At 46.6% G+C, this 27,329-nt stretch overlaps 1 protein-coding gene and 2 long non-coding RNA genes across 5 annotated transcripts; 1 reads left to right on the top strand and 2 right to left on the bottom strand.

The window, feature by feature from the left end:
- Positions 1 to 6,711: 6,711 nt before the first annotated feature.
- LOC115862784 (uncharacterized) lies at positions 6,712 to 10,561 on the bottom strand. Its single transcript, XR_004043226.2, has 3 exons — positions 10,346 to 10,561; positions 7,413 to 7,527; positions 6,712 to 7,131 (listed from the first exon to the last, which is right to left on the bottom strand). It is a non-coding gene; the product is annotated as an uncharacterized lncRNA (long non-coding RNA).
- Positions 10,510 to 17,275, top strand: COMMD4 (COMM domain containing 4). 3 transcript variants are annotated; one of them, XM_030874945.3, is made up of 8 exons: positions 10,510 to 10,595; positions 14,407 to 14,478; positions 14,682 to 14,747; positions 14,947 to 14,986; positions 15,279 to 15,398; positions 15,582 to 15,662; positions 15,972 to 16,148; positions 16,237 to 17,271. In XM_030874945.3, exons 1-8 carry the CDS (start codon positions 10,593 to 10,595, stop codon positions 16,275 to 16,277), a joined length of 600 nt encoding a protein of 199 aa, XP_030730805.2. In that variant the 5' UTR covers positions 10,510 to 10,592; the 3' UTR covers positions 16,278 to 17,271. The 3 variants fall into 3 exon arrangements, with proteins under 3 accessions (XP_030730805.2, XP_060149967.1, XP_030730804.2); XM_030874944.3 differs by lacking the exon at positions 10,510 to 10,595 and adding an exon at positions 10,663 to 11,492 and having other exon boundaries at positions 16,237 to 17,274; XM_060293984.2 differs by lacking the exon at positions 15,582 to 15,662 and having other exon boundaries at positions 16,237 to 17,275.
- LOC115862785 (uncharacterized) lies at positions 13,757 to 24,511 on the bottom strand. The gene is made up of 4 exons (XR_009562928.1): positions 24,360 to 24,511; positions 15,088 to 15,429; positions 14,392 to 15,012; positions 13,757 to 14,068 (listed from the first exon to the last, which is right to left on the bottom strand). It is a non-coding gene; the product is annotated as an uncharacterized lncRNA (long non-coding RNA).
- Between the last annotated feature and the right edge of the window lie 2,818 nt (positions 24,512 to 27,329).

Here is a 27,329-nt window from a genome sequence, read left to right as displayed (position 1 = left end):
CTGGTGGCACAGTGGTTGAGAGTCCGCCTGCCGATGCAGGGGACACGGGTTCATGCCCCGGTCCGGGAAGATCCCACATGCCACGGAGCAGCTGGGCCCGTGAGCCGTGGCTGCTGAGCCTGCGCGTCCGGAGCCTGTGCTCCGCAAAGGGAGAGGTCACAACAGTGAGAGGCCCGCGTATTGCAAAAAAAAAAAAAAAAAAAGAAAGAAAGGCAGAAAAAGGACTTCCCTGGTGGCGCAGTGATTAAGAATTGAGCTGCCAATGAAGGGGACACGGGTTTGAGCCCTGGTTCCAGGAAGATCCCACATACCGTGGAGCACCTAAGCCCGTGTTCCACAACTACTGAGCCTGCGCTCTAGAGCCCATGAGCCACAACTACTGAAGCCTGCGTGCCACAACTATTAAAGCCCGCGTGCCTAGAGCCCGTGCTCTGCAACAAGAGAAGCCACCACAATGAGAAGCCCATGCACCACAACGAAGAGTAACCCCCCCGCTCGCTGCAACTGGAGAAAGCCTCATGCAGCAACGAAGACTCAATGCAGCCAAAAATAAATTAATTAATTAAAAAATAAAGAAAGGCAAAAAAAAAAAAAAAACTTGATTCTTTCCCTTACCAGGTTTAGAATAAAAGTTGAATCACTAACATCCTCCAAAGATGATCAACTTATTTCTTCTAAATAAATAGAACGACAGGCTTGACCTGGATAACTATCAACTCAGAGCTCTCATAGCTTAACACAGTTGATGTGTTTCAATTCATTGCAGCTCTTTTTGATGCTTGAAATATTATATTTTGTCCAGCGAGAGGCTCTTCAAAGACAGGATTTAAAGAAACCCTCTTCTCCTGCCCCTGGAAAGTAGAATAGGCAGAAAATCAGACGCAGAATTGAATCATAAGGATGGCAGAACTGCAAAGGAGACAGCATGATCAACCGTAATTGATCTCCTATCCTAAATGCAGGGTCCCTGATAGAAAAGTAATGGGATCCAGATACCTGGTATGGGAAAATTTGAACGGATACACTCGAGAACCTTGAACCTCCAGTTTTCCCTAAACGTGCTAGGCTAGAAGCAGCCCCCCACCCCAAACCCTTAAAAGCAGAACAGCCTCCTGCTGCCTGGAGACTAGGTGAAGAACTTCCCTGAGGTGGGTACCTTACAGAATGATAAAGTGTGCCCTTCCCATTGCTGCCCCACATTGCCACCAGACCAATAACTAGGGTCAGTCATCATCACAGCCCAAGATCACAAGTACAATCCTGCTCTGGGCGAAAATAGTTTATTCACCAAAAGAGTTGCAGGAGCTAACATATACTGGAAGAATTTGGGAGAGGAGGTATAAGAGAAGACAAGGGTGTTGGGCCAAGAGTAGAATAAAAGGTTGTATACATGAGAATTTATTGACCTGGGAGCACTCTCCTGTGACTAAGAATTTAGTGCCCTGTCAACAACACCTGGAGCTCTAACATGCTGCTGGAATGGCTCCTTGAAGCCTGGACATGACATTTGCTGCAGTAAATTAGGTGGAGATCATATAACTACTTTCCCAAAGAATCAAGGAAGGACATTCCCAGAAACTGACATGAGGGCCTCAAAGGCTATGCTTTGGGAGTGAGGAAGATTCCCTAGGCATAAGGAAAAAATGGGAAAAGACACACCCTAACAAAACCTAAAACCAAGCCTTGACATACATGGTCAAGTTAATCCATTAGTAATTTAATTGCTGGCCAGAACAAAACTCAGCACTATTTAGAGTACAATAACACAATCCAAATCTCTACAATGTATGTTCAATGTCCAGCATATAAAAAAATATTTATGGGACTTCCTTGGTGGCGCAGTGATTAAGACCCCATGCTCCCAATGCAGGGGGCCCAGGTTCAATCCCTGGTCAGGGAAGTAGATCCCACATGCATGCTGCAACTAAGAGTTCACATGCTACAATTAAGGAGCTGGCGAACCACAACTAAGGAGCCCACATGCTGCAACTAAGGAGCCCAAGTGCTGTAACTAAGACCCGGCGCAACCACTATAAAACAAACAAATAAATAAATAAATAAAATTTACTAGACATGTGAAGCAGCAAGAAAATGTATCCTAAGATTAAGAGAAAAGCCAGTCCACACAAGCAGATTCATAAATGGCTGAGATATTAGAATTAGGAGACAAGGGCATAAAAAAATAATCACATTAAATACATTGAAGAGTTTAGAGGAATAATTTCTTTTAGCTTAAGTATGTCCCAAATAATGCATGGGACACAGTTATACTAAAAAAAAATATTCCTTGTTTATTAGAATTCTAAATTTCACTGTGCATTCTGTATTTTACCTCGCAACCCTACCCCAATGCCAAGCAGGAGAAGAGTCCAAAGCCCCAGCCTCCTGCAGGTGGCCTGCTGGGGGGCAATTGTACATTAGGTGGATTTGAGATGCTCAGTCATTTACTATGTCAATTTTTGCCAGACCTGTGTACTGCTGATTTTTTTTTACTTAATATTTTCATTTAAATCAATTCTTTTTCATTTTTTAACTTATTTGAAATCATTATAGATTCAGCGATTTCGAAGATATTGCAACGAGGTTCTGTGTACCCTTCACTCTGTTTCCTCCAATGGTTACATATAAGTATAGTCCAATATCAAAACAATACCAAATGTATAGTTCTATGTCATTTTATCATATGTAGATTCGTGTAACCACCTATGATCAAGATTCAGAACTATTCCATCAATACATAGAGCTCCCTCTGCTACTGGTTTGTAGTCACACCTTACCTTCCACCCTCCCACCATCCCTATCCCCTGGCAACCACTGATCTGCTTTCCATCTCTATAATTTTGTCATTTCAAGACTGCTATATAAACGGAATCATATGCTATTGACCTTTTGAGATTGGCTTTTTTTTCTATTCAGCACAATATCCTTGAGACCCATCCAAGTTGTTGCCTGTATCAATAGCTTGTCCTTATTTATTGCTGAATAGTGTGAAAATAAAGGGAAATCTCACTAAAAATGGAGTCAGAAGGCCAGAAGGGGGAGCTCTTGTGCAGTACCACTCCATGTCAATTACAGGAAGAATTGTCAATTACAGACCCCAACAGGAAAAGATGTACATTGCATCTTCTACAAGACATTGACTACCTCCCCAACTCAGCCAAACAGAAACCACCATCACCCTGAACTCTCACTTTTCTGCAACGGACTTTCATTCAGAACAAACCCTCTTAACTTCCTCCTTTTACTCTATAATGTTCCTCTCCTTTGTTTGTTGGACTTGCTTATGACTTTTGCTGTAGCTTGCTTATCCAGAATTGCAATTCCTCTGCCATTTCCAAACAAACCCATTTTTGCTAGTAAAATAACTTTATTTCTAAGGTCAACAATAGTAGTTTGCAGTATGGATATAAAACAGTTTGCTTCACCATCATTCAAGGGATATTGGGCTGTTTCCAGTTTGGGGCTCTTACAAATAAATCTGCCATGAACAATCATATATAGGGTTTTGTGCAGGCATAAGTTTTTATCTTTCTGTGATAAATGACCAGGAGTACAATTGCTAGGTCATATTAGGTATATGTTTAGTTTTTAAAAGAAACTGTCAAACTATTTCCCAGAGTGTTTGTACCATTTTATATTCCTATCAGCAACACATGAGAGATCCAGTTTCATCTGTATTGATATTGTCACTACTTTTTAGTTCACTACTTTTTAGTTCAGCTGTTCTAATAAGTATGTAGTGTTCTCTTACCATGGTCTGAATTTGCATTTCCCTAATGGTTAGTGATGTTGAACATCTACTCATTTTTAAAACCTAAACAAATGTATTTAAAAAGGCAATTTGCAGATATTTGGTCAAACATTTTTCTGGGTGTTTCTGTGAGAGTGTTTTGGGGTGAGGTTAACATTTAAATCAATAGTCTGAGTAAAGCCCTCCCTAATATGGGTGGGTCGGGGTGGGCTGGGGTTGGAAGCAGGGAGGGCTCATCCAACCCACTGAAGGCCTGATAACAGAAAGGATGATCCTCCCCCAGAAAGAGAGAATTCCTCCTGCCTGACTGCCTTCAAGCTGGGACACCGACTTTTTCCTGCCATCAGACTCAAACTGAAACCTCAGCTCTTCCTTGGTCTGAAGCCTGCCATCCTCATATTGGAACAACACCATCACATCACCTGGGTCTCCAACTTGCCAACTCACTCTGTAGATCTTGGGACTTGTCAGCCTCCATAATCTTGTGAACCAATTCCTTATAATAAATCTATTTTTATTATATTTTATCATATAAAAAAATAATAAAAAGGCAATTTGGTAAGTGATTCTCAAAGTGTGGTCCCTGAACCAGCAGCAGCAACACCACCTGGGAACTTGTTAGAAATGCACATTATCAGGCTCCACCTCAGATCTACTGAATCAGAAACTCTGGGGAGGGAATTCCCTGGCAGTACAGTGGTTAGGACTCAGCGCTTTCACTACCGAGGGCCCGGGTTTGATCCCTGGTTGGGAAGCTAAGATCCCGCAAGCCACACAGCACGGCCAAAACAAACAAAAAACAACAAATGTGGTTTAATAAGCCTTCAAGTTGAAAATCGGTATCATTTACTACAAATAGAAGGTAACTATAAAACTGAATGCATTTGCATGCCACCTAAAATCATCTTGTGTACCAACAGGTTCACACACCACATTTCGGGCAGGGCCCATTCATTACTCAACTCTGGGCACGCCATTCACACAGATTATGACAAGAATACCCCTCCTCCTCCCCCTGGAGCTGTGCAGTGCAGCTCTCACTTTCAGACACTGATCCAGTACTACCCACACCCTTAATTTGACCAAGAAAATCGAGGCTCTGAGGAGGGCAGAGACTTACCCAAGGTCACCCAGCAGCCTGGTTAGGCTCCTCTTCCAGTGCTCTCACCGCTGCTGGAACCCAGGGCAGGGCCCGCACAATTCCTGGCCTATTCAAAGCCTGCCACTAGTCACCACTGAGTGAAAAATTAGGTTCCAAAACAGAATATAGGATAGGATACTATTTTATAAAGCTTATTTTCACATTTGCTAAAAGGAAAAACGCTATTCTTCCACACTGAATACTCTGACATCAAATGTGTGGGTTTCTCCCCACACCAACCAATTCTCCAGCTGAGTGTCTTACAATTCAATTCAGTTCTGACACTGTCTACCGGAAGATAGCATTAGACCACACAGGATAAGGCTCAGTCCCACAAGACTGCCCCTTACTTCAGACACCAATCGCCAAGTAGTCGGTCCCCCAGTCGGTCCAACTTGACTGCAAATCAGGGTCCTCACCACCCCTTCCTTGGGTTAGATAATTTGCTACAACAGCTCACAGAAGTTAGGCAAATGCTTACGCTCACCAATTTACTATATAATAAAGGATATGTAAATCCTTTTGCGAGGATCCATTGGAGGGCAAGTCTGGTGCCAGCACCCACGGTAATTCCAGCTCTAATCCTGCCAGTAGCATATGCTTGTCTCAAAGATTAAGCCATGCATGTCTAAGTACGCACGGCCGGTACAGTGAAACTGCGAATGGCTCATTAAAGGATATGATAAAGGACACAGATAAACAGCCAGATGAAGAGACACATAGGGCAAAGGCTGGGGGGGTCCCGAGCACAGGAGCTTCTGTCCCCGTGGAGTTGGGGTGTGGTTCCCAGATCATTATAGAGGCTTCATCATGTAGGTAGAATCAACAGTTAATTCACTCTGCAGACCCTCTCCAAGCTTCTAATCATGGCTTGGTCTTCCTGGCGACCAGCCCCCATCCTGGAGCTACCCAGGAGCCCACCCAGAGTCACCTCTTTAGAACAAAAGAGGCTCCTATTGCCCAGGAAACTCCAAGGGATTTAGGAGCTCTGTGTCAGGAACCCACGGTGAAGACCAAATGTACATTTCTTACTGGGTCAGAGTTGCGTATGCATGGGAAAAAAGTCAGAAAGGGCTGTTAGAGTAGTTATTTGGGGAGAGAAGGGGTTTACTGATTTTTGTTTGTTTCTTTAACTTCTATTTTGTGATTTTTATTACAATAATGTTTAGTTATATAATTCAAATGTACCAACTATCATTTTGAAAAATCAACATGAAACCATTACCTGTGATCCAGCCAGGGCCTGCAGTTGGCAGGGTCAGGAAGCCTTCCAGATAGAGCAGGGCCTGTCCCCACCCCAGTTTCAAAAGCTGGTCTCTGCCTGGACACCCTTGCCCTATGGTCGCCCACACCCCTTCCACATTCACACCTACCATCACCTCCTGTGAATGAGGCCTTCCCCTTCTCAACCCTGGGTGCCCACACAATCAGAAGACATATGAGTCTGCCTGTCTGTCTGTCTCTAAACAGAGAGGGAAGGGACTTCCCTGGTGGTCCAGTGGTTAAGCCTCCACGCTCCCAATGCGGGGGGGCCTGGGTTCATTCCCTGGTCAGGGGACCAGATCCCGCATGCTGCAACAAAAAGTCCCGTGCGCCACAACTAAGACCAGGCACAGTCAAATAAATAAATATTAAAAAAATAAAACAACCAACAGAGTTGGGGGAACTCCTCAGGGTGGGCACCCTGCTTGACCTATCACCCCAGAGCCTGACATAGAGAAAGAGACAGTGAGTATTTGGTAAATGAGTGAATGAAGGTGGAACTAATCCCAAAGAAGGTGATTTCCTAAGACCTTTCTCCAACAGGTGCGACCAGTTCCCCTTTCAGCAGCCTCCTGGACAGGGAACCTAGTGTGAGGAGTAGCGGGTACAAAGCCCAATGTTTGTTGGCTTTTAAAAATTTATTTATTTATTTTTGGCTGCATCGGGTCTTCGTTGCTGCGTGCAGGCTTTCTCTAGTTGCGGTGAGCGGGGGCTACTCTTCGTTGCGGTGCACGGGCTTCTCATTGGGTGGCTTCTCTTGTTGCAGAGCATGGGCTCCAGGCGCGTGGGCTTCAGTAGTTGTGGCTCACGGGCTCTAGAGCGCAGGCTCAGTAGTTGTGGCGCATGGGCTTAGTTGCTCCGCGGCATGTGGGATCTTCCCGGACCAGGGCTCGAACCTGTGTTCCCTGCACTGGCAGGCGGATTCTTAACCACTTCGCCACCAGGGAAGTCCCCAAAGCCCAATGTTTTCTGAAGCCTGGGGAGGCAGACCGGATGGACACGGGGCTTGAGGTGGGGTCTGGGGGGGCAGAGCTGCTGCAGGGCCGCTAGGAGGTTGCCAGTCTCACGGAGGTCAGTCCTTGGGTCCCCCCCTTGCCCGCAGCCGTGGCTGTACTGTGTGGTGTGGGAAGTCCTGGCTGAGGGTGAAGATGCACAGGGACTTGTCTGGGACTGGCCCCCTGGTCCAGCCCGAGGAACTGACCCTGGACCATGGGCCTGCACCCCCAGCCCCTCAGACCCCCTCAAGGAGACACTCACCTCCGCTGTGGGGCTGCACGAGTGTGGCAGGCAAGAGAGAAAGGTGACGGCCTGGGCATTAGAAGCCAAAAAAATCACATCCTGGCCAGAGGCTGGACCGGACTCCCATGATGATCTGTGGGGCAAAAGGATAGGGTCTTCAACTAGCCCAGGGTCCCAGGGCTCTGGTCAGGGCTCTCCCCTTATGGGCTCAGTAACTTGGGCTGACCCTCCCAGCGCTGACCTGGGGCTTTCTCTCAGGCAGGCAGGAGGTCAGACAGATGAGGCCTGGGCTCCCCTGCTTGCCTCCACCTCCTTACGAAGTCTTCCTCTCTCCACCTGTGAGGTGTGTGGGGCTGGGACAAGCAGGCGCTCACCTGTGGACCGCTGACTCCTCTGCACCAGGTGGGCCTGGAGAGCCTGGTCTACATACAGTGCTCCAGCACATTCCACTAGCTACCGACCACCTTTTAATTCTTTGTTACTGGGGACCGTCCTATACCTTGTAGGATGTTTAGCAGTATCCCTGGCTTCTGCCCTCTGCCCTCTGGACGTCAGCAATACTCCCTAGTTGTGACAACTAAGAGTATCTCCAGACATTGCCAAATATCCCCCCGGAATACAAAATCACCCCCAGTTGAGAACCCCTGGCCTTAACACCTCTAGGACAATGCTGGGTCACAATGAGAGTGCGTTACTGATTCTGACTTTAACAGGAATACGTCTAGTATTAAAATATACACTAGTGGGACTTCCCTGGTGGTCCAGTGGCTAAGACTTCCTAATGCAGGGGGCCCTGGTTCGGTCCCCGGTCAGGGAACTAGATCCCATATGCTGCAACTGAAGATCCCGCACGTGGCAAGGAAGATCCCATTGTGCCGCAACTAAGACCTTGCGCAGCTAAATAAATAAAATATTTAAAAACATATACACTAGTATCTGTATACTCCTGTCCAGGACTAGTACACAAGTATACTCTATCAAAGTTTAATTTGAAAAAATGAAAAACGTGACTTTCATACAAGTGAAGGAATGCATGTCAAATATTTTATTCAATTAATGAGGGAACAGTAAGATGGTAAAGCTAACTCGAAGAACATTCTGAGAAGTATTTCTAGTGCACTGGCAAAGGCACTTTGAAGTGTGTGCTAAGTTAGAGACAAAACCTGCTAACTTCCCATGGGGCAATAAAACTCTAATCTTTGGGGTTAACTTTTCTATTGGACAGAAATCTGTGAGTTAACATAATTTCTCAGGTACATTTTCCTACATGAGTGGTTTTCAAAGTGTAGTCCCCAAACTGGAAATCTCAGCACACCTGGAACTTGTTGGAAATGCAGATTTTCAAGTCCCACCGGAGACCTATTTAATTAAAAACTCTGGGGGTGGGGCCCAACACTGTTTTAACAAGCCCAGCAGATGATCCTGATACGCTGTAAAGTCCGAGAACCACTGCCCTAAATAGGCAAATCATCTTTATTTGTGAAACAAATCTGTGAGCCAATGCTCCGGTATGACATTAAAAGGACAGGCCACCCACCTTTTTGCCTTATTTCCAAATTTAAATAATATGTCCCTTTGATGTTTGCGGTTTTGTTTTGCAAATACTCTATCAACTTAAGGCAGTTTTCATCTATTACTATTTTTTTTCTTTTTAATAAAAAAAAATGGTTTCCCAAATGTATCAGTTCTTTTCTTTAACCTACTGAGATGATGAAATACAAATAGAACTATTCTTATACTCTTAAAATTTTTTATTGATATGGTGTATTGTAACACACTCTTGACTTCAACATGATGATGTTTATGATTTTTAGAAAGCTCTTTATAAGTGAGATCAATTTTAGCAGGAATTAGCGTTCCATCTCTTTCTATTTAGGGAGCAGTTTAATTGCCATAGGCTCCATCTGTACTTTGAAAGCCTGCAACAATAAAACAAGCAGGGCCTAGTGTATGGGTGAGGGGCATGGAATTGAAGACAGATCTCAAACTGTTCAATTTTTTCTTTGTTTATTAGTCTATTCTCTAGTGTATTTTTGTTGTTGCTATTTTGGGTTTTTTTGTTTTTTCCTCTTCAAGTGAACATGGGAAACTTAGTTTTCCTAGACAAGCCATTAGCTCAAACTCACAAGTAAGCAGACTAATGCAATTTAAAGCAACCTATTTTTCTCCCATTAAGTTGGGAAAAATTAAGACAAACATCTGATGTTGGTGAAGCTGCAAAACAGTTCTCCTGAGGGTGTCAACTGTTCCAGGCCTTTTTGCTAGGCACCTTAAGGGATTCATCAAAATGAAATAAAATACCTAGGCACTTGAAGGAGATATCTGGGGTACTGGTAATGTTTCCTTATTTGGGTGCTGGTTACATGGGGTGTATGGTTTATGAAAATTCATTAAGGGGCTTCCTTGGTGGTGCAGTGGTTAAGAATCCGCCTGCCAATGCAGGGGACACGGGTTCCATCCCTGGTCCGGGAAGATTCCACATGCCGCGGAGCAGCTCTGCACGTGCGCCACACTACTGAGCCTGCGCTCTAGAGCCCGCAAGCCACAACTACTGAGCCCACGAGGCACAACTACTGAAGCCCGCGTGCCTAGAGCCTGTGCTCTGGAGCAAGAGAAGCCATCGCAATGAGAAGCCCGCGCACCACAACAAAGAGTAGACCCTACTCGCCGCAACTAGAGAAAGCCCGCGCACAGCAACGGAAGACCCAACGCAGCCAATAAATAATTAATTAAAAAAAGAAAATTCATTAAGCTCTGTGTTTACACTACGTACAATTTCCTGTATGTGCATTCTATTCCAATAAATTTTTAAAATACGTCTTTTGCCACAGCCCACAGCTGTATGTAATGGCATTGCTTACTGACGCAAAACTCGGAGACGACCTGAATACCCCGGCAGAACGGAAGGCTCCCGCTCCCTTAAGGAGAACAAATTAAACGGTTTCTACTACCTCTTCCTACTGCTTTGGTTCTGTTCTCAGTTAACCTGGGGGTTGGCGCTGGCCCTTTCCAGGGAAAGGTTCTGGGGACTGAGAAAGGGACCCGGTATTCCGCCCCAACAGCTCGGAGCTGGCCGACTTGCTCCCGCCCCGATCCGAGGAGGCCTCCGCCCCCGCGCCCCAGCGTCACGTGACCGCCACATCACCTGACCCGGCGCGACCGGAAAGTGGAAGTCTTGGGCGCGGGCTTCCTGGCGCGATGGTGAGGGATGAGGGGTGATGCGAGGCAGTGGGTGCTGGGGGCGGGCAGAGTACGAGACCCCAAATCTCACCGCCGCGGCTGCGGGAAGGGTGGGGCGCCGGGTGCGAGGAGATGGGAAGTCTGCCGGGCCCCTCAGCAGACACTTGGGTGCAGTCGTGAGGGCCGAGGCTCTGGTAGAAAAAAGCCTCCCTTCACCCTCCTCCCTGCAGGATGCGTAGGGCAGGGCGGGCCGGCAGGCTAGGAGTGCCTTGACGGAAAGGAAGGGCCCGCGCACCCCCGGGACACGAGCTGGGGCTTGTCCCTCCAGGCCTTCCTCTGCCCCAAGAGGCCCTCCCAAAGGTGCCCACTTCCCAGCGCTCCTGTGGGACCTGGAGAAAAACTTGCTTACAGTTAAGCTCAGTCTCCTGCACTGTTAGGAAGGCCCTTCGCTCTTCCCAGAGCCAGAAAGGAGTAGATTTGGGGTTGGGATTTCCCAACTCATACATCCATTCATTCCTTCAACAGGTTGTGAGTGCCTGCTGTATACCATGCACTGTGCCAGGCACTGAGACTTTGGCTGCAGGAGGGAAGGGCCAAGCTGGAAGTTTGAATGGGCAGTCATAGTTAAGACTTGAGGGGAAGGGACCAAACTCACCTTGTGCATAGTGTCAGGGAGGCGACCCAAGGATGACATCATATGAGGGCCTGGGAGCAGGGAAGAAAGCTAGCTGGGTGCAGTGCAGTTTGCGTATCAGGGGTTAGGAGGCATGGAGCAGGGCTGGTGGGAGGCTGTATCTTCAGACAGGTAACAGCATTCAAAGGCTTCAGGTGAGAGGGAGCATGGCTCCCTAGGAATGAATGCATTTCATCACCTGGAAGAGTAGAAACTGCAGGCTAGTGAAAGATGAAGCTCGACAGGTAAGCATAGACCAAAGCTTGCTGGGTCTTGAGAGCCACATAGAGGAGGTTGGACTTTAAGAAGAGGGTGCTGGGAAGCTAGGAAGAGCCTTTCAGCTGACTTGTGGAGGGAGCAAGAGAGGAACAGAGAGCCCAGCCAGGGGCAGCAAGCCCCCCAGGAGATGGTAGTGACTTGAGATATGGTGGAGAGAGTGGAGATAGAAGTGGGGGAAATCAGCAGGGCTCAGGGACTAAATGCATGAGGGAAAAAGGAGAGGGAGGGGTCTGGGCGTGGTTCCCAGGTGGTGGTGCTCACTGGGGTGGGGGCAGGTTTCAGCTGGAAGAGAACCAGTTACTTTGATACGCGCTGAGTGAGGCGTCTGAGCTGCCAGGTGCAGCTGGCTAGGAGACAGTCTAGATTTAAGTGTCTGGAGCTCAGAAGAGAATCTACAATGGCAGTTATAAATTTGGGAGTCATCAGCACAAAGATGATCATTGAACCCTGAAATGTGTAACCTGTCTCAGCCAGAATATTAGTTGGGAAGAGAGGACCTAGGACAGAACTCAGAGAAAAGCCAGCATTTTAAGAAATTGCACAAGGAACACGTGCTTATGGTAAAAAAGTAAATAATACAGAGATGATGGTAGAAGACTTCTGTGGGTAGAAGTCAGGGACCCATGAAGTTAGGAGAAATATTACCTCTCAATTTTGGCTGACCTCAAACTGAAATTTAGTATTTTCTTCAATTATGAGTGTTGGCAACCCACTATGATTAGCAGCACCTCTGACTGTCACTAATAGAAATCAGATATTTTCATATCACATTACAGCTGTTGGCATTGTTTACCTATTGTTTATGCTCATTTCTAAATTACTGTCATTATTTGACTTGAAACATATGTCACATCACCAATTTGTTTTGAATACTTTGATAACTTTTTTTTGCCACTCGACGCGGCTTGCAGGATCTACGTTCCCTGACCAGGGGTTGAACCCAGGGCCATGGCAGTGAAAGCCCAGAATCCTAACCACTAGGCCACCAGGGAACTCCCTATTTTGATAACTTTTAATTAGTTCCTTTTAGTATGGAGTTTTTCCTATGTATTTAAAAAAATATTTATTTGGCTGAGTCGGGTCCTCGTTGCGGCACGTGGGATCTTTCGTTGCAGAGCTTCTTGCAGTGCACGGGCTTCTTTCTAGTTGTGGCGTGCGGGTTTTCTCTTCTCTAGTTGTTGTGTGGCCTCCAGAGCGCGTGGGCTCTGTAGTTTGTGACACAGGGCTCTTTAGTTACGGCACGTGGGCTTAGTTGCCCCGCGGCATGTGGGATCTTAGTTCCCTGACCAGGGATCGAACCCACATCCCCTGCATTGGAAGGCAGATTCTTTACCACTGGACCACCAGGGAAGACCCTCCTGTGTATTTTGTACATCTAAAAACATCATTTTGGGAAAAGCCTATAGACTTCACCAGATGCCTGATGAGTCGATGCCACAAAATGGGTAAAAACTCCTGAAATAGGAGAAGAAGTACAAGGCTGTCCTTAACACTCCCACCACCTCACCAGCAGTCCTAGTCCCCTGCCCCAGAATAATGACAGTAGGCAGTCTGCAGGGATCACCATTTGGGGCTGGAGAAAGGAGGGTGAGCCAGAAAATGAGACAGAGGCTAGGCCATAGGGAGAAATCCAGAAGAGTATGTGGCTTCAGGAAGAAGGATGTGTTTGTGTCAGATGCTGCTGAGGAGTTAAGGAAGAGGAAGACTAGATTTAGTGAAGAAAGTCATTTGTGACCATGGCTAGAGAACTTCATTGGAGGCCCATGTAGAAGCCCCAGGGCAGTGGAGTCAGGTGTGATCAGGGGGATGACAGGTGAAAAGGATTGGAGGTTAAAGGGTCATGGAGCAGGTCTGAAGTGATTGATAAGGTGAACGATGGGGCCAAGTAGAGGACATGGGATTATGGGGCTGCACTGAGGGCCCAGCAGAATCAGGAGAACGTGGACTGACCGTGTACCCAGTTTGCGGGTTTTGTTCCCATCATCTGTAAGCAGCCCAGACAGAGGCGTGGGAAGATGAACATGTATATTGCTGTGCGTTAGAGCTTTGCCACAGAAACAGGACAAAGGACAGTTGATCGGGGGGTGGACGATATTGTCAAGATGTGGTTAACCAGGTGGGTTTGCATCCTGACAGAGGAGATGGGCCTTGAATAAGTAATAAAACGTGATATATTCTGTGATAAATGCCATGGAGATCAAGAAGGAAAGATAAACAGCTAAAGCATGATGGTGAAGAGCTGTTTTATTTTTTTTTAACAGCTTCCTTGAGATAATATCGACATAAAACAAACCATGTGTGTGCAAATATATGGTTCGATAAGTTTCGATGCATATATGCTCATGAAAACATTACCATGATCAAGATAATGAATACATCCACTGACCCCAAACATTTCCTTGTGTGAGGGGCTATTTAAGAAAGCAAAGTCAGAGAAAGTCCATCAGAAGAGGTGTCATTTGAGCAGAGACCTGAGTGAAGTGAGAGAGCAAGCCACGTTTAATCTGCAACAGGAGCAGCAGGGAGGCCAGTATGGCTGGAGCTGGGGAGGGAAAGGAGGAGAAGGTGAGATGGTCACGCACACCCTGAGGCCAGGTACTTTGTTGTGTTCCATGCTGCACCCCCAGCGCCTAGAGTGGGCTCTCCCACGGAGAAGGTGCCCAGTCATGTCTGCTGGGACAGCCATGAGAACAAGGTTTGGTGGCAGTGTGAGTCAGGCAGAGGGTTCTCCAAACAGCCTGGTACTGGGGGAGAAGACGTGGGCCGGAGGGCACGCATCTTGGACAGGCAGCAGGAACCCTGAGGAGCAGTGGCGTGGGAGACACCTGGCCATACGTCAGCCGGCCCTCCAGCCTGACCACCTACCTTACTCCCTTGCAGAGGTTCCGGTTCTGTGGTGACCTGGACTGTCCTGACTGGGTCCTGGCAGAGATCAGCACGCTGGCCAAAATCGTTGAGTGCATGGGGTCTTGGGGGTGGGGGCTCTGAGGGTGGAGGGTGGGGAGGTCACTCTTGGGCTGGGGCCTCAGCGCTCTCGGGCTGTCCGAACATGCTGTGTGACTGGTCAGGTATGTGGCCAGCCTTCTCTGAGCCAGCCCACCAGCATGGAGGGGTGAGGTGGGTCAGTCTGGCTGATGTAAGGCCTTCCCCTCCAGTCCTCCGTGAAGCTGAGGCTGCTGTGTAGCCAGGTGCTGAAGGACCTTCTGGGACAGGGGATTGACGTGAGTGCAGGGCCCCGCACCCCACTGTCCCATGACCCTGTGACCCCCACTGCCCTGAAAGTGCACCAGACCCAGGGAGACGGGTGATCAGCTCCCACCCTCCCTAGATACCTCGTGTCCTTACCACAGGATCCAGGCCAGGGGTTGGGGGCTAGTGAGTGGGGGTCCGGCACCCCTTGAGGGCCTCCTTTCTCCACAGTATGAGAAGATCCTGAAGCTCACCGCTGATGCCAGGTTTGGTGAGTACCCCACTGGGTCCGCAGACCTTTGGGCAAACCCGGGTATTCAGCCTGGGGCCCGGCACAGAGGCCCCTCCTCCCAACAGCCCACTCTGACCCACCTGCCTCAGCAGAGGAGCATGAGGGAAGAAAGACATTGCCAGCCCTAGGGTCCTCTGCCCACTCCCAGTGGGGCAGTAGCGGTGCTCATGGCTCAAGGAGGCCTGGAGGCTCTGAGCTGAAGATAGTGGGGTGTCAAGGAGGTGGCTGGGGCCACAGTGACACCCCCCATTCCACCCACGGCTCCCCCCAGAGTCGGGTGATGTGAAGGCCACAGTGGCAGTGCTGAGTTTCATCCTCTCCAGTGCGGCCAAGCATAGCGTGGATGGCGAGTCCTTGTCCAGTGAACTGCAGCAGCTGGGGCTGCCCAAAGGTACAGGGATGAGGGCAGGCAGGTGGGTAACCTGTGGGCCAAGGGGTGCCAGGCAAAGGTCAGGCTGTGTGACCCTGAGATGCACCTTGCCCTCTCTGGGCCAGGAGCCTGAGACCTGCCCTTTGAGTGGCCTAAGCCCCAGCACCCACCTGCTAGCTCAGGGGACCTCCCTTCGGCCCCCAGAGCATGCAGCCAGCCTGTGTCGCTGTTATGAGGAGAAGCAAAGCTCCCTGCAGGAGCACCTGCGGGCCTGCAGCTTGCGAGGTGAGTGTGGGGTGCCCGGGTGGGGGCTGGGCTCCATTCTAGAAGGTGCATGTGGCTTGGGAGGTGTTTGTCCTCAGAAAGGAGACTTAACCACATCACATGTCGAGCAGTCACAGAGCTGGGATTCCTGACACCAGCCCCGGTTTCTTTCCTCTGAGATCTGCTATGGGTAATCTGAGCTCCTGGATCAGAGGGATGAGAGCTTCTCAAAGGCCACATAGCCCTGAAGGGTTCAGGGCTGAACCAGGGTATGGGCTAGGGCTGCCTGGCTCCCCTGTCTGTGACCCTGAGCCCCTTTCGGTCTTGCAGTGAACAGGCTGACAGGCGTGGGCTGGCGGGTGGACTACACCCTGAGTTCTAGCCTGCTGCGGTCCGTGGAAGAGCCCATGGTGCACCTGCGGCTGGAGGTGGCAGCTGCCTCGGGTGCCCCGGCCCAGCCTGTTACCATGTCCCTCTCAGCAGACAAGTTCCAGGTCCTCCTGGCAGGTGAGGCTCAGCTGTATACCTGGAGGGTAAGGGGCCCTCCCAGATCCTGCCTAATTGCCGCCTGCCTACCTACCTCTTGCCCCTGCAGAACTGAAGCAGGCCCAGACCCTGATGAGCTCCCTGGGCTGAGAAGAAGAGCTCACGGGGCCCATGTGGAGCTGCCCTCCGAACTTCTCTTCAGGGGCTGCCCCAGCTCCAGGACCCTAGGGGCCTGGCCTCCTGCATGTCTGGCTTCCTAGGTTACCACCTGAGAATTCAGCCTAGGGATCCTGAACACTCTTGCAGCATTGTCTTCCCTCCCCCATGAAAGGCACATGTCAGTGGTTTTCATGAGAAGGAAGAATAAACAGAGGTGTAAAGAAGTGTGTGCATGGATTTCTTTTGGGTTCAGATCAGAGGTTTTCAGGAGAGAGACCAAGTGACATACTGACCTCCCTGACCTATTGCACGTTTTCTTTTTTCTTTGCTCAGCTGCTGATTGAGGCAGGTCAGGGTTGAGGCAGAACGAGAGCCAAAATGAAACAGCTTGTCTGTAGACAGGAAAATCAGGGTTCTAGCTCCCAGTCCTATGATGCTCTTGACTCTGCCCTCTCTGTGCTGGCCCTGTCCTTAGGCTGGCAGCAAGTGGTTGGCCCCAACACCAGATACCCCAGGTAGGTAGAGAAAGGAGAGAGCCCTTGCCTCTCTGTCATCTTCTTTAGGAAGAGAGAAGCCCCATGCCGGAACCACTCACTGGCAAGTGGAATGGGATAATGGGCTGAATGTTTGTTTGTGATGCACCCATTCCCCACCCCCTGCCAAATTCATATGTCTAAGCCCCCACTCCCAGTGAGATGGTTTTAGGAGGTGGGGCTTTGGGGAATAATTAAGTTCAGATGAAGTCATGAGAGTGGGATCCTTGTGATGATTAGCACTCTTATAAGAAAAGGAAGACAGACTCTCTATACCGTGGAAAGGTCATATGAGAACATAGGGAGAAGACAGCTGTCTAACAAGGCAGGAGAGAGCCCTCACCAAGAACTGATTCTGACTCGAACTTGGACGTCCCAGCCTCTAGAACTACGAGAAATAAATGTCTGGTTTTTTGGATTTTTTTTTTAAAAAAATAAATTTATTTTTTGGCTGTGTTGGGTCTTCACTGCTGTGTGCAGGCTTTCTCTAGTTGTGGAGAGCGGAGGCTACTCTTTGTTGCGGTGCACAGGTTTCTCATTACAGTGGCTTCTCTTGTTTCGGAGCACAGGCTCCAGGGCACGCAGGCTCAGTAGTTGTGGCTCACGAGCTCTAGAGTGCAGGCTCAGTAGTTGTAGCACACGAGCTTTGCTGCTCTGCGGCATGTGGAATCTTCCTGGACCAGGGCTCAAACCCGTGTCCCGTGCATTGGCAGGCGGATTCTTAACCACTGCGCCACCAGGGAAGTCCCTAAATGTCTGTTTTTTAAGCCACCCAGTCCATGGTGTTTTGTTATAGCAGCCTGAACAGACTAAGACAAATGGCCTCCCAGGACTGGCTTAGGCCAGCTAGGGTCCCTTGTAGAACAGACTGATTCCAGGTGTGGGGCAGGGAGAATACAAGGTAAGCCTAGAACATCTCGGGATCCAAGGAAGCTATCAAAGAATAATAAGTAATGTCAACAGGAGCCAGCTCATCCCACTGGCTAAAGATGGGACAATTTAAGCATCAAAGATATAAGGACTCACTCCCCTCCTGGCTTCTGCTTCTGGAGAAATGGAGCAGATGGGCTTTTCTCTGTTCCTTCCACTAAGTTCAGCTAAAAACCTTAGACGTTATATATAAAACAAACATAAGACTATGAAAGGTGACGAGAAGAAGGCAGACTGGCTAGACCTCAAGACCTGAAGAACAACACAGCAGAGAATTCCTTAGATTTTCTTTTTGCTTCATGTATCCCAAGCTGGGAGCTGGAGAAGCCATCCACCTAGAAACAACACACAGACAAAGGAAGGCCCAACAAAAGCCTACTCTCTCTAGGCAAAGGACCGGGAAAAGGACAGTCCAGCAGGACAGAAAAAGTTACAGACAGTAACGGCTGTACTCCAGCCACACCCTGCAGAACTGCAGCCCTTCTTCGACCCCTGACTGCAAAGGCTGAGTGGAAGCCTAGACTCCCACCCCATCCAGCAATAAGGAGGTGGCATACCCCTTTCCCCACTGGTACTGTGTCAGAGGAGCCCTGCTAAAAGAGAAGATTTAAATAAGATGCAGTCTTATAATACCCAAAATGTCTAGGATTCAATTTAAAAAATCGTTGTACCAAGAACCAAGAAAATCTCAACGTGAATGAAAAAAGACAACAAATGCCAACACCAATATGACTCAGCTGTTAGAATTCTATGCTAAGGATTTTAAAACAGCTATCATAAAAATGCCTCAAGTCTCAGCAGAGAAACAGAAGATATAAAGAACCAGATAAAAATTTTAGAACTGAAAACTACAATAACCCAAGTAAAAATCTCAATGGGTAGACTTAACAACAGAAGAAAGAATCAGTGGATTTGAAGCTAAATCAATAGAAATTACCCAGCCTGAATAACAGAGAGAAAATAGTTTGGAAAACAAACAACAACAACAACAAAACAATAAAACAGAGTTTCAGGGACCTGTAGGACTATAACAAAAAATCTAGTATTTGTGTTGTCAGAGTCCCAGAAGGTGAGGAGAAAGAAGGTAGGACAGAAAAAGTATTCTAAGAAATAATGGCTAAAATTTTCCAAAATATGGCAAAAGACACAAACCTACAGAGTCAAGAAACTGAATGAACTCCACACAGGTTGAACCCAAAGAAATCTATGTCAAGGTACGTCATAATCAAACTTCTGAGAACTAAAGAAAAAAAATTTTGAAAGCAGCAAGAGAGTGATGACACCTTACATATAGGGGGGAAACAATTCGAATGACTGAATGTCTCATCAGAAATCACAAAGGCCAGAAACAAAAAGCGCAACACGTTTCGGGCCCTGAAAGAAAAGAAGTGTCAACCCAGAATTTTATATTCAGCGAAAATCACCTCAAGAGTAAAGGGGGAGTAAAAGAATGAAATTAGAACATTTTTCTCACACCATATACAAAAATAAACTCAAAATGGATTAAAGACCTAAATGTAAGACTGGATACCATAAAACTCGAAGAAAATGTAGGCAGAACACTCTGACATAAATTGTAGCAATATTTTTTTGGATCTGTCTCCTAAGGCAAAGGAAACAAAAGCAAAATTAAACAAATTGCACCTAATTAAACATAAAGCTTTGGCACAGCAAAGGAAACCACTGACAAAATGAAAAGACAATCTACAGAATGGGAGAAAATATTTGCAAATGATATGACCGATAAGGGGTTAATATTCAAAATATATAAATAGCTCATACAATTCAATATCAAAAAAAAACAAGCAACCCAATTAAAAACTGGGCAGAAGATCTGAAAAGATATTTTTCCAAAGAAGACATAGAGATGGCCAACAGGCATATGAAAAGATGCCCAGCATCACCAATTATTAGAGAAATGCAAATCACAACCACAATGAGATATCACCTCACACCTGTCAGAATGACTATCATCAAAAAGACCACAAATAACAAATGTTGGTAAGGATGTGGAGAAAGGGGAACCCTTGTACATTGTTGGTCTGAATGTAAATTGGTGTAGCCACTGTGAAAGCAGTATGGAGGTTCCTCAAAAAACTAGCAATAGAACTACAATGTAATCCAGCATTCCTACTTCTGGGTATTTATCTGAAGAAGACAAAGACGCTAATTCAAAAACATACATGCACCCCAATGTTCATAGTGTGTGTGTGTGTGTGTGTGTGTGTGTGTGTGTATGTGTGTATATATATATATATATATATATATATATATATGATATCACTCAGCTATAAGAAATAATTAAATTTTGCTATTTACAAAAACATGGATGGACCTGGAGGGTATTATGCTTAGTGAAATAAGTTAGAGAAAGACAAATAGTGTATGATATCACTTATATGTGAAATCTAATAAATGAAATGAATGAATATAACAAAACAAATAGACTCACAGATATAGAGAACAAACTAGTGGTTACCAGTGGGGAGACAGAAGGGGGAGGGGCAAGATAGGAATAGAGGATTAAGAGGTACAAACTACTATGTGTAAAATAAATAAGCTTCAAGGACATATGTACAGCACAGGATATATAGTCAATGTTTGATAATAACTTTAAATGGAGTATAATTATAAAAATATTGGATCACTATGTTGTACACCTGAAACTAATATAGTATTGTAAATCAACTATACTTCAATTTGAAAAGTGACAAAATTGTAAGGCATTTTAAAAAAGAGTAAAGGGGGAAATCAAGACATTCACAGATGAAGGATAACTAATATAATTTGTCACCAGCAGACCTAATCTAAAAATAAAAAGGCTAAAAGGAAACCATAAACAAAACAAAAAGACAACCCACAGCATGGGAGAAAATATTTGCAAACGATGTGACTGACAAGCGATTAATCTCCAAAACATATAAACAACTCATGCAGTTCAATATCAAAAAAACAAACAGGGCTTCCCTGGTGGCACAGTGGTTGGGAGTCTGCCTGCCAATGCAGGGGACACGGGTTCAAGCCCTGGTCCGGGAAGATCCCACATGCCGCGGAGCAACTGGGCCTGTGCGCCACAACTACTGAGCCTGTGCTCTAGAGCCTGCGAGCCACAACTACTGAAGCCTGCGCACCTGGAGCCCATGCTCCGCAACAAGAAAATCCACTGCAACGAGGAGCCGGCGCACCGCAGTGAAGAGTAGCCCCTACTCGATGCAACTAGAGAAAGCTGGTGCGCAGCAACAAAGACCCAACGCAGCCAAAAAAATAAAATAATAAAGTAAATAAATATATAAAAAAAACTGTTAAAAAAAACCAAACAACCCGATGAAAAAATGGGCAGAAGATCTAAATAGACATTTTTCCAAAGAAGACACACAGATGGCCAAAAAGCACATGAAAAGCGATGCTCAACGTCGCTAATTATTAGAGAAATGCAAATCAAAAGTACAGTGAGGTATCACTCCACACCAGTTAGAATGGCCATCATCAAAAAGTCTACAAACAATAAATGATGGAGAGGGTGTGGAGAAAAGGGAACCTTCCTACACTGTTGGTGGGAATGTAAATCGGTACAGCCACTATGGAGAACAGTGTGGAAGTTCCTTAAAAAATTAAAAACAGAGCTATCATATGATCCAGCAATCCCATTCCTGGGCACATATCCAGAGAAAACCATGATTCAAAAAGATACATGCACCTCAGTGTTCACTGCGGCACTATTTACAATAGCCACGTCATGGAAACAACCTAAATGTCCATCAACGGATAAAGAAGGTGCAGTACCTATATACAGTGGAATATTACTCACCCATAAAAAAAGAATGAAATAATGCCATTTGTAGCAACATGGATCAACCTAGAGATTATCATACTAAGTGAAGTAAGTCAGACAAAGAAAGACAAGTGTCATATGATATTACTTATATGTGGAATCTAAAATATGATACAAATGAACTTATTTACAAAACAGAAACAGAGTCACAGATGTGGAAAACAAACTTATGGTTACCAAAGGGGAAAGGTGGGGGGGGGAGGGATAAACTGGGAGGTCAGGATTAACATATACACACTACTATTTATAAAATAGATAATCAACAAGGACCTACTGTATAGCACAGGGAAGTCTACTCAATACTCTGTAATAACCTATATGGGAAAGGAATCTGAAAAAGAATAGATATATGTATATGTATAGCTGAATCACTCTGCTGAAGCTAACACAACATTGTAAATCAACTATCCTCCAATATAAAATAAAATTTTTTTTAAAAAAAGGCTAAAGGAGGATCTCCAAACAGAAAGGAAATGATAGAAGAAGAAATCTTGAAACATCAGGAAGGAAGAACAATGGAAAGACTAAAAACGTGGATGCAGTAGACTTTCCTTCCCTTGAGTATTTTGAAATATGTTCGACAGTTGAAGCAAAACAAAATACTGTTAGATGTGGTTCTCAATGTATGTAGAACAGATATTTAAGGTTATTATAAACACGGGAGGGCAAAGGGAAGTAAGGTTTCTCTATACTCAAATTGATAAAATGTCGACACCAGTGAACTGTGACAAGTACATACATGTGTATAGTGTAACACCTACAGCAACCACTTCAAAGGGTATGCAATATAACACACTCAAAAACAATATAGGTAAGTCAAACTGGAATTCTAAAAGATGTTCAAGTAGCCCACAGGAGGGCAAGGAAAAGAAGACAAAACGAAAAACAGGGAATAAACAAAGCACAAATAAAGTGGCAGACAAAAAATCACAAAGAAATTTCCAAGTCTCATCAAATGTATAATATGAACTTGGTTTCCTAGGTAGCATTCCCTCTTCTGTGTTGTCACAGAATCCCATAGAATCTCCTCTCATTGCTATTGTAGCACTGCATTAATTTTGTATTTACTACCCGCCTTTTACCAGCCTTTTTTAAAGATGGGAATTGTATATCCCTGTTTATCCCTGTATATCCCTTTGTATAGCCCCAAAGACTAATATAGTACTCTTTCAATAAGTGGGGGTAAAAGATAAAGATTGCAACAAATTTAAAGATATGAAATGTGGAAAAAAATCTATGAGTCCATAAAAGATAACCCCCCCAAATCAATTCTAATTTGTCACCATTGGATATTATTGCACCAAATTCTTAGTCTAAAAACTGATAATTAAAGAGAAGGGTTTCAGAATTTATCCTGTCTTTTTAGTATTTCAGAATATCCAAATAACCCTAGTCAATGAAGTAAATCTCTTCTTTACAGAAGAATTCCAGCTAATGTAGAAGGAATGACAGAATCAGAAAATCACCATTTTGTAACTCCCAATTAAATACTTGATTGAGGCAAGGATCACCAGTGATGATAAAGCCATTAGGTGAAAGGATGATGTGATGTGAAACTGGGTATTTGCGTGGTGCTAAAGAATCACCACATGTAAACAACCCAATGTCCCTCAGCTGGTGGGTGGATAAACATGCTGGTACATCTACACAGCGGAATACTACTCAGCAATAAAAAGGAATGAACTAGGGGCTTCCCTGGTGGCACAGTGGTTGAGAGTCCGCCTGCCGATGCAGGGGACACGGGTTCGTGCCCCGGTCTGGGAGGATCCCACATGCCGTGGAGCGGCTAGGCCCGTGAGCCATGGCCATTGAGCCTGCGCGTCCGGAGCCTGTGCTCTGCAGCGGGAGAGGCCACAACAGCGAGAGGCCTGTGTACCACAAAAAAAAAAAAAAAAAAAAAAAAAAAAGGAATGAACTGATTGATAAGCATAACAACGTGGATGGTTCTCAAATGCATTATGCTATGAGGAAGAAAGCAGATGCACAAGGCTACGGGCTGAAGATTCCATGTACAGGCATACCTTGGAGTTAACTGCAGGTTTGGTTCCAGAACACTGCAGTAAAGCAAGTATGGCAATAAGGTGAGTCACATGAACTTTTTGGTTTCCCAGTGCATAGAAAAGTTTTGTTTACACTATACTGTAGTCTATTAAGTGTGCAATAGCACTGTGTCTAAAAAAACAATGTACAAACCCTAATTAAAAAATACTTTATTGCTGGGGGTGTGGGCAAAGGATGGATTGGGAGTTTGGGATTGGCAGATGCAAACCATTATATGTAGAATGGATAAACAACAAGGTTCTACTGTATAGCACAGGGAATTATATTCAATATCTTGTAATAAACCATAATGGAAAAGAATATGAAAAAGAGTATATATATAAATGTATAACTGAATCACTTTGCTGTACAGCAGAAACTAATACAACATTGTAAATCAACTATACTTCAATAAAATAAATTTTAAAAATACTTTATTGCTTAAAAAATGCTAACCATCATCTGACAATGGAGGATTGCCACAAACCTTCAATTTGTTAAAAAAAAAAGAAAGCAATATCTGTTAAGTGCAACAAAGTGGAGCGCAATAAATGAGATATGCCAGTGTATGATATTGGCAAAAAACTATAGGGGCGGAAAACAGATCAGTGGTTGCCAGAGAGTATGGTGTAAGTGTTGACTAAAAAGGTGTACGGGCAAATTTTAGGGGGGTGACAGAAATGTATTATCTCTTGATTGTGGTGATGATTATGAGTGTATGAATTTGTCAAAACTCACACTCTAGGGCTTCCCTGGTGGCGCAGTGGTTGAGAGTCCGCCTGCCGATGCAGCGGACACGGGTTCGTGCCCCGGTCCGGGAAGATCCCACATGCCGCGGAGTGGCTGGGCCCGTGAGCCATGGCCGCTGAGCCTGCGCGTCCGGAGCCTGTGCTCTGCAATGGGAGAGGCCACAACAGTGAGAGGCCCGCGTAACGCAAAAAAAAAAAAAAAAACCTCACACTCTAGGGACTTCCTTGGCGGTCCAGTGGTTAAGACTCCACGCTTCCAATGCAGGGGGCCACGGGTCCAATCCCGACTGGGGAACTAAGATCCTCCATGCTGTAAGGCGCCACCAAAAAAAAAAAAAAACCTACCAAAAACAAAACAAGAAACTCACTTTCTAAAAGAGATGAATTTTACTGTATGTACATTTTAACTTAATTTAAACAAACAAAAATAGACCAACAAAACAAAGAAACCACCCCATAGATTATTTAGTGGTCACAAGGTGTGAAACATACCTTTACAACACAGAAGTCTGGCTGTCAGAGCCTCACCAGTGATCAATTTCAGCCTCACTAAAGTGAGACAACCAGATGTTGGGCGCCTCCTAATGTGATGCAGTTTGGAGTACAGAGCAGCACCCAGGAGACATATGTATTTCCAAGCTTTAGATCTAATTTCTGGTGTGCAGGGAAAACTAGAGATAGAGGAACAAGTTAACGACACCCAAGGAAACATCAGACAAATCCAGAATGTGATGGGGCATCTCAAAGGACAATTGGCTTGGAATCTTCAGAAAGGTCAGTATCATGAAGACCAAAAAAAAAGGAGGTGAGGTGGGTAAGAGGTGGGGAGGGTGGTTCCATCTAGATTAAAGTGACTGAAGAGACACAGAATCCTTATTTGGTCTCTGATTTGAACAAACTAGCTATCAAAGACATTTTGCGGACAGTTAGGGAAATCTGAATGTGGGCTATGTATTAGGTAATATTAACAAGTTATTGTTGGGACTTCCCTGGTGGTGCAGTGGCTAAGACTCCGAGCTGGAGTCGATCCCTGGTCAGGGAACTAAATCCAGCATGCTACAACTAGGACCCGGTGCAGCCAAAATAAATAATAAATAAACATATTTTTAATAAAGTTGTTAACTTTACTAGCTCGATAAAGGCATTGTCTCATTTTAAATACTGTCAAAATAAATGAATAAATAGATTAAGGGGGGAGGAAGGAGAAGTAGTATGAATCCTGGCTGTGGGTCAGGGACCAGTGCCTGCTACACTTAGGATGAAAGGCCAGCTCCTTACAGAGGCCTCCAGAGGTCGGACCAGACCAGACCAGCTCTTGCTTGTGTGTCTGTCCTCACCTCTCAGCACTACCCCCAGCCACCTTCTTTGCGTGGGCCAATCGCTTGCTTTCCAGACTCCAAGCCTTTGCATTGGCAGTTCTTTCCGCCCGCCGTAGCGACTCGTCCCCTCTCTTTTCCGGATGGCTCCTTCTGAGGTTTCAGCCTAAATGTCATCGCAGAGAGACCCTCCTCCACAACGGAAGTAGGTTCCGCTCTCGGCTCCTGCCTTTGGCTGCTTGGCTACGCTTCATCGCCCGTGGTGATGATGTTTACTTGTTATGTCTGACTAGCGTTGAAACTTAGAGCCACCACCGGGTCCCCAGAGCCTGCATTTATCGCGCACCTGTTCGCGCTCTGCGCACAGCTGCAGGCGCCTCTGCTTTGGGACGGTGCTTCTGTTTCCTGCTGGGAGTGCCGACCCGGTCCCGGACTAGCCGGGTGGCTTTTCACAGCCACAGAGACAGCTGCAACCCGGGACCTCAGACCTGACGCCGGATCCCGCCGGCGCCGGGCAGCGGGAAGCCAGGTTCTTCCGCCACCCCCCAGCCAGGTGACTGCCCCAAAGCCTTTCCCACACCCCAAGCCCCCCAGCTCGGGGACCCCACCCGGAACAGTCTTTGCCACCTACCTGAGGAACTACACTTCCCATCAGGCGCTGGAGCAGCGACCGCAGCTCCCAGTGTGCTCCCAGGCGCCGCTCCGCCCCCGGCCTTAACCCCATAGTGCCTGCAGGCTGGCGGGAGCGGCGACGGGCGCAGGTAGCCTGCGAGTGGGCCCGGGGTCGGGGTGGGTGTGCAGCAGAGCTGAGGAGAGGACGGGTTTGGGGGCCTTGGGGAGGAAGGGAGCCAGGGTTAACCGAGGACAGACAGCGGGGGTGGAGGATGGGGGTGGGTGGGAGGCGAGCCATAGAGCGTCCGCCCCTCGCGAAATTAAGAACCTGGAAGTTCACCTTTTCCAGCAAAACGAACTCTTTCGGGTGCCAGGTCCGGGGCGTCGCTGAGGTTGCGGCGGGGGCGGGGGGGAGGGCAAAGGAGTCTGCCCTGGCTAAATGTCCCCCTCTGCCCAACACATACCTTCGCTGTCGATCTGGCGAAGAGGAAAGTGGCAAACTCTCCTCTCTACGCCAGCGAGGGTGAGGAAGGGGACTACGCCTCTCTCGGCCCGAGGCGCTGACCGCTGACCGGGGCGTTTCCTATTACCCCCTGGACCATGGGCTAGAGCTTGGGGAGCCCTTCTGACTCCCCTATCTCCTCCCTCGAAGTCGTGTGTACCTGACTCCAGCGCTGATGTACCTGGAGACACCTGCATTCCCTCTTCCTTGTCCTCGCTATGGTCCTGACCAGTGGGTGGTGGCAGGCCTCCACAATGCCGGCTGAGCCTCTGAGCAACCGTTTTCCCAGCTCTTCTCTTCCAGGCTCATTCCCTCAGTCATTGTGACAACCGATGCAGGCCTGATTCCAAGCGGTGGGGTGATGAGCAAGCAGAGCTTCCACTCTGGGGTGGGAGTGGAGGTAGAGGCAGAGAAGAGATGATAAAATAATTTCAGGTTCTGGGAGTGCCACGAAGGAAGGAAAACGTGTAGGGGGTCGGGGGGGTACGATGCTGCCTTGGATAGGGTGGTCAGGGAGGTCCTCTCTTGG

Source organism: Globicephala melas, chromosome 2, assembly GCF_963455315.2.
Source record: "Globicephala melas chromosome 2, mGloMel1.2, whole genome shotgun sequence".
Taxonomy (NCBI): domain Eukaryota; kingdom Metazoa; phylum Chordata; class Mammalia; order Artiodactyla; family Delphinidae; genus Globicephala; species Globicephala melas.
Note: the sequence above shows the minus strand (reverse complement) of the source record. Positions and strands in the feature narration are given on the sequence as shown.